Raw genomic sequence first — 11,918 nt, forward strand, 5'->3', positions numbered from 1 at the left:
AAATTTGCTGCGTCCTTTTACAATATTGAAGCTGATGAATATAAAATATTAAACCTAGTTTTAAAATAACAATAATAATAAACTTTTTCTTCGTACTGTAACAATAATCATTTAGGGTTTTCTTTTCCCGTAGAAAGAATGTGCCTAAACTCTAGACGTTAAACAAAAGGTTTAATTATGCTTTCGAAGTTAAAATCTTAAAATGGTATTTAAATTTTTAAAAGTCTCAAATTAGTTTTTTTTTTTGTTAAAACGTCTTAAGTTTGTCCTTTTGATTAAGTTAATGTTGATACCGTTAGATGGGATGTCACGTGTTAGTTCCTCGACTTTTTGAATTTTTATTTTTATTTTTGAATTTAAAAAAAAACAAAAAATTGTCACATGTCCAGCTGTCATCGTGCCACGTGGTAGTGATAGAATGATGTGATTGTCACGTGTCAAGCTGTCATCGTGCCACGTGACAGTGATAGAGTGATGTGGCAGTAACACGTGTCATTATTATGCCAAGTGTCATTTTCTTAGTCTCAATTTGATCCTTTCATTTTAATTTTTGTCTCAATTTAGTCCCAATTTTTGTAAAAACTTAGCAATTTTGTCCTTTCCAAATTGAAATCAAATTTAATTTCTATATAAATCTACACAAATATTTACATCAAAATTGATATTTTAAATAAATATTTTTAACCAAATTAAATTTATTTAATTAATATTTTATATTGAACTTTATTTAAAATTGTTTTAAAGTTGTTAATAGAAAAAAATTTATAAATTAACTAGTTCATGTAACAATAAAAAACATATAAATTTGAAATTTGAAAACAATTTTAAATAAAGTTGAGTGTGAAACATAATTTTAAATAAACTTAGCTATGTTAAAAATATATAATAAAAATATCAATTTTAATAAAATATTTGTATAATATTTATATAAAATCAATTTTTGTTTTAATTTGGAAAAGGACGAAATTGAATCACTTTTACAAAAAAAAAGGACTAAATTAAGTTAAAAATTAAAATAAAGGGACCAAATTAAGATTAAAAAAATGACACCTGACATAATATATGTGTCACTATCACTACCACATCACTTTGTCGCTGCCACAGCACGATGACAGCTTGACACGTGACAATTTTTTTTATTTTTAAAAAAAAATTCAAAAAATAATAAAAAAAATTCAAAAAATAAAATAAAATAAAAATCAAAAATTTGAAGAACTTGCCACGTGGTACTCCCTCTAACTAACAGAAAGGACAAAATTGAGACGTTTTAACAAAAAAAAGAGACCAATTTGAGACTTTTAAAAATTCAAATACCATTTTGATATTTTGATTCCAAAATAGAGACTAAAAACATAATTAAACCTAAACAAAACAACTGAAAGCCCAAAAGTCAAAAAGAAAAGAAAGGTTAGGCAAAAGGCACTAGTATATTTAATTCCGTTTTGTTCCTTCTTATCCATATTAAATGGCACTAGATCCCAACGAATGAACACATTGTGGATCTCCAGTTATATCATGAACACATAATCGCAACTCCAAGGTAAAATAATTTGTGCTGGAAATACATCTTTATTTATGCAAATACATAATCATGTTTGAACAGGTGAAACACTCAAGTTGCCACACTAGTAGTCTCTCTTGCAACCAACCTTGGACAGTGAAATAAAAGCCTTAAACTACATACAGAACCGTCAGATTTAGCTCCTTCATTTCTTGCCACGCAGTTTGGCACCAAGGGCTCTCTCCAACTTGCCAATTATCTGCTGGTTTGGAATGGCCTTCCCTGACTCGTACTCCTGGATTATTTGAGGCTTCTCATTGATCAACTGAAAACAATCATAAGTTATAAGTAACTACCCAACTACAAATAATGAACATAAAGACATAGTATAAAAGAGGTATGTGAAAGCAAGAGAAAGAGAGATCAGAACAGTACTTGAGCAAGCTGAGCCTGAGTTAGTTTCTTGTCCATCCTGGCCTGCATTATAGCTTTCTTAAGTTCAGTTGGTACTCGATCATCTGTTCACACAAATTCAATGGCTCAGAAAGGGCATTAAAGTAGGAAAGTGTAAGGTTGAATCATATATAAGAAGTTTTGATGTTAAAAACTTCAAATAATTAAGAAAAAGGAACTCTATTGATGTTCAAAGTTATATAATGGTATCAAAGATGTAGCGAGACACTTCTGTTGATAATGAAGCCCCTCAATTCTATCTATAAGAATATGCAAACAGAAGAATCTAAACGATGCAACAATCTTTAGCTAAGGTTCACAACAACAGGAGTCTTATCTTAGCAGACAAGTTCAATGTTGGTATGAGCATTGCTCAAGTAATAAAAGAAACCCTTTCATGACCAAAGTTATATAGTAACACACTTCTGTTGAATAAAGCTCATCAATTCTATCTATAAGAATGTCATCAGAACAACCTAAATACACAACAATTAGGTGAGTTTACATGGATTGCACCTCACCATTGAATTAGGTATAAACACAACAACGGCCAAGATAAGTAAGAAAAAGAAGAGAATTGCTGCCAACCAGAGAAGTTATCTCATCAAACATAAGCAAATCTATAATCAACACATGTACATCGTAGGAAAGACAGAAGAGAATTGCAGATCACCAGAGAAGTTATCTCATCAAACAGAAACATAAATATAATAACCACATTGCACATTGAATCGGTTTTATAATTGCTGTAGCACAATGATATAACAATCTAATAATGTAGATCTCGATTTCTAGAGAATATATGCTCGCACCAGATGGGTGGGGGACTACTGTCATAATGTCGTTAGTTCTAAGCCTACCCTGACATCTATTAATTGTCACATGGACTAGAGCAGATAGAACTACACAAGTACACTAAGACTGTGCCAGGGTTAGTGTTAATAAAGTTTATCTTATATTTAATTCAATTTTGCAAAATTGATTTTGGACCAAGAAAAATGAAATAACGGATTGATATATACTTGGAAACATTTACCTGAAAGTGATTTTGTAACAATAAATATTGTTTAAACAGAATTGTATCACTTTAGATGTGTAGTTTTTAATATAGCTATATGAATAATGAAAAGGAAAATTATGTGAATATTTTCTTCACTACAACAACAAAAATATTGCTCAAGTGGCTGGGTAACAGAACAAATTTTGCAAAAATAAAACGTGTTGGCAGTTGGCACTGATTCCAAATCACAATTACAACCTCAAATGAAATTCTCTCCCCCGACAACCCCACAAAAGTTTCTCTTCCAAGTCCAAGTCATTCAGTCATTTTGCACTATGTTTATAGAATAGACTTCTATAACTTAACTTTAAGTGATGAAATAAAACTGTGTGCACACGTCTGAAATGCCTACAATAAACCCATGCTAAAAAAGGAATATGAATTTCCTAAGTTAACCATGTAAATATTCCAAGGTTGGCACAACTGACACAAGCTTCTAAAGTTTACAGCAAAGAACCAATCAAATCATGCTGCATGCAAATTTCTCAGCGACTAAAATATGGAACGAACTTTTTTAAAGGGTGCAGAAAATGCATACAACCGAATTAGTAGAATACATAAAGTGTAGCATACTTACGAGCTAGATTCTCGGTATCATCATCCAGCCTCTTAGTATTCAATGAAGTGCTACTAGAAGCGGACTTGTTTGTTCCAGCATTATCTGCATACAACAACTTAACAATCATCACTCTGACCAGCCAAAAACACAAAGGAGACTAAAACGATAAAAAAAAATCAGAAACATCCAATCACGTTATCACAAACTCAGCTCTGATTCATTAAAGTGCCACATGCAAGAAAATCCATCTCCCAGACAATCACAAAAGTCACTTATAACGTATAAATCCATAACCCACAGTCCCACCTCATATTCAAACACAATAAAAACATTGATTTACAGCAACATAGATGAAAAGGTAACACCTGAATAACTTGCAACAAAATCATAAAACAGAAAACCCAATTAGAATCGCCTGTATAACTAAAAGAACTAAACCGTAATAAAAAATATATACATATAATAGACCAATACGTCTAACCCGAACTCCTAAAAGATAATCACTAATCGGAACAAAACTCAACGGAATCAGATGCTTCGATCAAAAGCATTAAAAAATTAAAATGATTTCATTTTTCCAATAATCAATATCCGATTGAAGAAATTCAAGAGGAGGGGAAAACATTTTTTTATGGTGTCGATGTCGGCGCCGGAGCGGCGAGCGGCGTTGACGGCTTTCTCATCCTTGCGGGCGGCGGCAGTGGGGGCTTTCTTGCGAAGCACCACCGGTTCCCAATCCTGCGAGAGAGGTCCCACTCCTGACATGGTTCAAAGGTTTGGTTCGGTTTGTGTGGAGGACTTGTTCTTTTTCTTCTGCTTGTGTTTTGTTGTGTTCAGAGGAGTCTAGGGTTTTATCTGAAGAAGATTGAAGTGGTTCAACGAATTGAATCTGGATAATATACTACTAGCTTGGGATGCACGGCAGGCTGGGTCCCATTTTCTATTGGACCTTTCCCTGATCGGGCTTTAGATTGGCCTACATAATGTTGGATCAATTGGGCCATGGATTTTTTTTTCTTACACCCTAAAATTGTTAGGACTTTTCGTGGGAAAGATACATATTAACAATGAGGTGTACAACTTATTAAATTATACAATATTTCATTTCATTTGGAAAAGTTTCTTCCAAAATAAACAAAACAAGTTGTACGATTTTTCCTATAAGGGTGTTTAATTTTTATGAATGAGGTCTATTTGATGTTTAATTTCTCTTAAGAGATGTTTATTTGGATGAAGTAAAGATTTATGAATTAATGTTACCTTTTTAGTCTCAAGTATTTTTTTTGTCTTTCTTTGTCTTTGTCTTTTCTTTTAATTGTTTCACCACCATTTGATATCTTCTCAATTATTTTGGAGTGAGAGGTTAATGGGAGTAAGTATTTTCTTCTCTTTCAAAGGTAAATTTATTGTTTAGGCATTATGATGAACATGTTTATCATATTATTAAGTCCATTTTAGCAATATATGACTTGCTTCCATCGATATCGAATCACCCGATGTACCTCATATTTATACTTATCAATGGATAAGTTGATAAGGACTTAAGAAACTTACATAGTTTTGGATGAGGAGTGGTGGAAGTTTAAGATTTTCCACCATCCTTCCGTTGATAATAAGAAAGTCTTTAGTTTTTAGAAAGTTAATGTTTAGATGATATTTAAAGATGCGGATGAAGATTTAAGCTTAATTTAAAGTTATCTTTGTTTCTAACTTAACTCTTTCACACAAGGTAATCGATGAAACTCTATCATACAATACAAAACCTTTCAAATTGAACTAAAACGAATTAAATATTTGTTGATAACTTAAAAACAATAAGAAAATAAAGTTTATCATTTTTAATCAAATACATAAGTAGCTAAATTGTTCTTCAAATGTTCTAAGTAGGGATCACAACGAGTCGGGTCGGGCACGAATACTGCCTACCCGCAACCCAACCCACAACAAAAAATTCCACCCGCTACCCACACATACCCGTTTAAAAAATACCCGCGGATATTTTAAAATTCGTAGCTACCTGTGGACACCCGCAAATATTTAAAAATGTATATTTTATAAATTTTTAAAATTAAATTTAAATAAAATTACAAAAAAATGTAAAATAAAATATATTTTAATAAAATAAACTAAAATTTAATTTTAATTAAATTTAACTTAATAAAATATAAATATAATTTTAATTTTTTGCGGGTAGCGGGTCCTCACAGGTACAAATAGTATGATACTCACACTCAAACCATTTATAAACAGATATTAAAATACCCGCTACCCACGCGTAACAAATACTTGCGGGTAGTAACAATTCGTCGCATATTTTATTCACAAATACTCACGAACACGAATATTTTTGTCATCCCTAATTCTAAGGACAATAGAATTAACTATATAAGGAATTAATCAATTAGAAGAGAGTGCTATTTAGATTTTTATATTTCCAATCATATAATTGATTATATTCTTGTTATAATTGATTAAATTAATTTTTACAATTAATGAATAATGTGTTTAATCGATTAAATGATCGTATAATAATCATCTTTAAGAAATGATGTAGTTATTTTTTTTCAAAATTTAATTAGAATAATCGATTATCAACTAATATAATCGATGACATATGTTAGTATCAATAGAAATTGTATTTTGAATCCCTTATGAAAGGAGCATTAATAAAAGGGAACTTTTCGCAATCAATCAAAGAGAATATAGAAGTTTTTTTATATCAAAACACAACTATCAAGTGTTCTCAAGGTTTTAAAGATTTATCAATTATGTTGTGAAAGAGTTTAAAATGTTTTGTTGTGGTATTATTATGTTTAAAAAGGGTAAACAAAATTATATATACTAACGAACACACAAGATCCGATGTGTTCGCATGAAATTTAAGTTAAGATCAATAACAAATATATAATTAATTTTTAAAATATTTGTTAAATACAAAATAAATAAAAAAAAATATGTACAAAAAAATTTTTTAAAATAATAGTTTAAGACAAAAAATGTTTTTAGAATAACGGTTAAAAGTAAATTATTTATAAAATAATTAAAGATAAAACTGGTATTATAAATTTATATTTTCAAAACCCATATTCATAGACACCATTATTAATTGATTTTATAATAACTAACTGTTTACGTAGCTGAGTTTTTAATAAAATAAATTTTAATATTTTAATCTCATTTTGAAGATTAGCTCCAATTAATAATGGTTCTTGTTCTTTTATATGTTCAAGAATAACTCATTAATGATGTTTTTAATTATACACAAAAGTTAAAAAACGAAAAAAAAAAATAAACGACCAACGAATTTTATTCATGCATTTTCCGACTAATTTTACAATTACCTGAATTAACTAATATATTAAATGCATGATTTTGAGAAGAAGAAGAAACAATGTGAGATGATCCATAAAATGGGTAAATAAATTCGGTTAGAATGATTTCAATCAATCAACATAATCATAAAATTAATTATGTTATGATGGTTATCTTGAATGAAATTAAAAATGTCAATATAAATGATTGTAAACCTTAATCATACATTAGTAATTAATTTTGTTCATACATAAAAGATTTTCTTAATGATACACAAGTAAAAAAAATAAGGACCAACTAATCTTGTTAACGTATTTTCGAACTAACTTTTTTAATTACCCTAATTAACTAGTTAACATTAAATGCCTGATTTTGAAAAGAAAAGAAAAGAAAAAAACATTTGAGATGATAGATAAAAAGGGTAAATAAAATTAATTCCGTTATGATGGTTTATTTAAAAATGTGAATATAAATGATCGAAAACCTTACATGTTTTTTCACTTGCGACAGAAACAGAAACTGCAGAAATGGCAAACATTTCTTGGGAGAAGGTTTTGTACGAATTTCCAGCAAATCTCAGAATCCTCGCCATCGACACCGATCCTACTGTTCTTGAACTCATCAAGAAGATATGTAATGAGTTAGGCTATGAAGGTTAGATATACAATACTTACAAATTGCTGAGTATTTGTCGTAGAAAGAGTTAATCTTTTGTTTGGTTAATGATAATTTTAACGTTGTGCGCAGTGATCACATGCACGGAATCGCTACGTGCTAGTGATATTTTGCGGGAAAGAAAAGTGGGTATTGATTTGGTGATGATGGAGGTTCATATGCCAAAGATGAATGGCTTCGAATTCCTATTTGCCAACCAGGAAATTGACGTTCCTGTCATCAGTATGTGACTAATCTTGTATGTTCTTTTACTCGAAAAATTTTGAAGTTGTTTAATTAACTGATAAAGTTGAATTTTGCAGTGATGTCTTTGGATGATAACAAGAAATCTGTGATGAAGAGTATAAAACTTGGAGGGTGTGATTACTGGATTAAGCCTTTGCATGAGGATCGAGTGAAGAACATGTGGACACATGTTGTTAGGAAAAGGATGCGAAATCATGTTGGTAATGTTGAAGCTTCAAGTGAAGTTGATAATGTTGGTGAATCATCACCTTCTTCCAGAAAGAAACCTCGTATGGTATGGACATCAGAACTGCATGGTGAATTTGTGAAAGCTGTCAATCAAATTGGACTTGCTAGTATGATTCTTCTTCTTTCAACCCTTGTTTTATTTTTCTGATCTTTTTCATTTTAATTCATGTGATCTCACAGTCTTAATTTGTTACCTTTCAGAGGCTGTGCCAAACAAAATTTCTGAGCTCATGAATGTGCCTGGTTTGACAAGAAGCCATGTCGCTAGTCACTTACAGGTTAGTTTCATTTTACATGCTTCTATTGCACTTGTTCAGATTTCATAGATCCTTTATTTATTAAACATTTACAACATTGATATGTATATATATATATGCAGAAATACAGAAATACTCTGAAGACAAAACCACTGCAGAAGCATGTTCATGCAGAAGAAACTTCGATTATGGCACTTGATCAGCATTTTCCACAGTCTTCGGAGACTATGCTTAACAGTGTGTCAGTGGATACAATATTGCAGCAACAAGAAATGCAGCAGTGGATGGATTCTTTCTTTTTATGAGTTTCTACCATTTTTACTGTACATGTAAGATTAGTTTGTCTTATTGTAGGCTTCCCTTCTTTGAAGTTTTCTTTTTTTATATTCTCCTTTTTGTATGAATTTTTTACTGTATAAATTCTCCTTCTAGTCTCTTTTTTTATGAATTAATTTTTCTTTTCTGCATTGCCTTCTTTGTTTTTCTTTTCCTCAGTTACCTTTGTTGAGTAATCAAAGTTCCAAACAACCTTTTAATGTCTTATCCTAAATGTATAAATTAGCGTGAGAAGTAGGTGGATTTGTTTTAACCAGCTATTACTCGTCATTAAACCTGATAAACATGACTTTTCATTCAATTTTTCGTTAATAAATTACACACACACACACACATATATATATATATATATATATATATATTTAATTTGAGGACCATTTTGTGCTTTGAAAAATGCATATAAGAATATTCTAGATAATATATAAGAAATTTGTGCTTTGAACAAATTTCATGATTATAAAATTATTCAGAAAAATGTCTTAAGATGAAAGGCAATACCAGCACCCAATCTCCGGTTTCTAGTAATAAATTAAATAGAGATAAAACGAAAATTTAATTCATTATAAAATAATTTAATAGTAATCTCTATTTTATTTGTAAACATATTTCTATTTTATTATTTAAATTGAATTAAATAATTTATTTAAATCAAACAAACAAATACTTTATATCATTCTTATGTTTTCAAAATTTGCATGACTAGCATTGTGAAAACACAGTTACAATCTAATAATATTATACAATTATTTTCCGTTAATTAAAAAACTACAAATTAATAATGTCATGTTTTAAAGTTTAAATGATTCTAAGTCAAAATTTCAATCTATCTCCTAAATTATGTTTTTTCTAAAATTGGTTATAATTTTAGTAATTTTGTATTTAACTCATGATTTTCGCTAATTATTATAACTTTGGTATCATTACATTCGTTAATCTAAGCCCTTTAATCGAGATATGAAGTATTTAAGAATTTTAAGAATAAGACTATAAAACTTATATATTTAAAAACTTGTATGTATGTATGTATGTATGTATGTATGTATGTATGTATGTATGTATGTATGTATGTATGTATGTATGTATGTATGTATGTATGTATGTATGTATGTATGTATGTGTATGTGTATGTGTATATGTATGTGTGTATGTGTGTGTGTGTATGTATGTATGTATGTATGTTTGTTTGTTTGTATGTATGTATATATGTATGTACGTATGTATGTATGTATGTATGTATGTAGGTATGTAGGTATGTATGTATGTAGGTACGTATGTACGTATGTATGTATGTACGTATGTATGTATGTATGTATGTATATATGTATGTATGTATGTATGTATGTAGGTATGTATGTATGTAGGTACGTATGCATGTATGTACGTATGCATGTATGTATGTACATATGTATGTATATACGTATGTATGTATGTATGTATGTATATATGTATGTATGTATGTATGTATGTCAAAGTGCGTCAGAACCTGTGGGCCAACCCGACCCAACATGGTTTGGACCGGGTTGGGTTGAATTTTGTTTTTTAGAAATTCCAGTATTTGACCCGACCCACCAAGAACCCGACTCACCTGGGTTGAACCCGTGGTGAGCCGGGTTGGCCCACTAACTCGTATGGTCACACACATTATGTTGGGCTTTATAATGTTGGGCTTTTTTTTAACCAAACACATTAGTGGGTTGGTAAATGAAAACCTAGCTTCAACTCCAAATAGATGGGGATAAAGAAGATGCTTCAAGAGATGAAAATGTTGTGGATTTATCCATTCAAGACTGTAATATTATAGTTGGATAAGTGACAAGAATGGTTTGATTTTAGATATGAGTACGGATATGAAAAAAATAGACGGGTATCCGCATGACGGATACCGAATGGATATGAGTACGAATACGGGGTGGATATTTATCCAGCGGGTAGGGTACGGGAAAACTACTATCCGTATCCTATCCGCCCCGTTGACATCCCTGCTGTCGTTGATTATTTTGGTGGTGGAATTGGTTCCATTTTTTGTGTTGGAGGCTGGAATCGATTTTTGTTATCATTAATGAGTTCCATTTTTTTATGTCGGAAAAGTTGTGATCATGGGAAAAAGCAATAACTAGAGAAGTTGCACTCACGTATCTTAATAAGAAAAGGATCCTCCATTTGGATAAAACTTTAGCATATGTAAAGTTTCTAATAAACCGAACTGATTGAGTACCACAGCACAATAATTAGAGAAGTTGCACTCACGTATCTTAATAAGAAAAGGATCCTCCATTTGGATAAAACTTTAGCATATGTAAAGTTTCTAATAAACCGAACTGATTGAGTACCACAGCACAAAACAAAATGTAATTAAAATTTATTCCAACATTTTTTTTTCAAATTTAACTTATTTTTTTAATTTTAAATAAAAAATTCAATTTAATTTTAATATCATTTTCACTATTTATATTTAAATTATATCACATTTATTTTCAAAGAAAAAATGACAATCATATAATTTTATCTATTATCACATTTTTTCAATCTATCGTACCCTTCATATGATACACAAACTTTCATATTAAATATACTTAAATCTTACTATCTTTTCCTTGACCAAAATAACACCACAATCATCTCGTTGTCCCCTCAAATCCATCTATTCACTTTCCGTCAAGTCCTCTCAACAATCTAAACGCATTCATTATATTTCTTTTATCATTTAGTTATCAATTTATAAATTTGTGATTATGTGACAACCTTTATGTAAATAAATAAACATTTTATTTTTATTTTTTTGAAATTTTAATAAAAGTAAAAAAAAAATATAGTCTTGAGTTTTTTATAGTGTCCACTATCTTTTCCTTAGTCCAAACAACACCACAATAATTTCTCTGTCCCTTCAAATGCATCTATTCACTTCCCATGAAATCCTCTCCATAATCTACATGCAATAATTATATTTCTTTTGTCACTTTGTTATAAATTTATAAATATGTGATGATGTAACTCCCTTTATGTAAATGGATAAGCATTTTATTTTTATTTTTTGAAATTTTAATAAAAATAAAAAAAGTAATATAGTCTTGATTTTTTACATCGTCCTTTCAATTTTTTTTTCACAATTATTTCACATTATTGAGTAATAGGTGGGGCAACAATATTATTAGTATAATCACATGTTTGAGTATAATTGTGAGGTATCGGTAAAAACAAACTATTTTCATCTTGATGTTGAGTGAGATTAGAGTGATAAGAAAAATATCTTCATAAAAATAATGTCTTTATAAAAATCAATGTTGTGATTTT

General features: G+C 29.8%; 2 protein-coding genes across 2 annotated transcripts; one reads left to right on the forward strand and one right to left on the reverse strand.

Annotated features, from left to right (window-relative positions):
- Positions 1–1,408: 1,408 nt before the first annotated feature.
- LOC114186336 (multiprotein-bridging factor 1b) lies at positions 1,409–4,452 on the reverse strand. Its single transcript, XM_028074399.1, has 4 exons — positions 4,197–4,452; positions 3,592–3,675; positions 1,937–2,019; positions 1,409–1,826 (listed from the first exon to the last, which is right to left on the reverse strand). Exons 1-4 carry the CDS (start codon positions 4,336–4,338, stop codon positions 1,707–1,709), a joined length of 429 nt encoding a protein of 142 aa, XP_027930200.1. The 5' UTR covers positions 4,339–4,452; the 3' UTR covers positions 1,409–1,706.
- Positions 4,453–7,412: 2,960 nt separating this feature from the next.
- Positions 7,413–8,596, forward strand: LOC114184704 (two-component response regulator ORR21-like). The gene is made up of 5 exons (XM_028072015.1): positions 7,413–7,539; positions 7,633–7,782; positions 7,863–8,141; positions 8,236–8,312; positions 8,414–8,596. The coding sequence occupies exons 1-5, from the start codon at positions 7,413–7,415 to the stop codon at positions 8,594–8,596; spliced, it is 816 nt and encodes a 271-aa protein (XP_027927816.1).
- The last annotated feature ends 3,322 nt before the right edge of the window (positions 8,597–11,918 follow it).

The sequence above is a fragment of the Vigna unguiculata genome, chromosome 5, assembly GCF_004118075.2.
Source record: "Vigna unguiculata cultivar IT97K-499-35 chromosome 5, ASM411807v1, whole genome shotgun sequence".
Taxonomy (NCBI): Eukaryota; Viridiplantae; Streptophyta; class Magnoliopsida; order Fabales; family Fabaceae; genus Vigna; species Vigna unguiculata.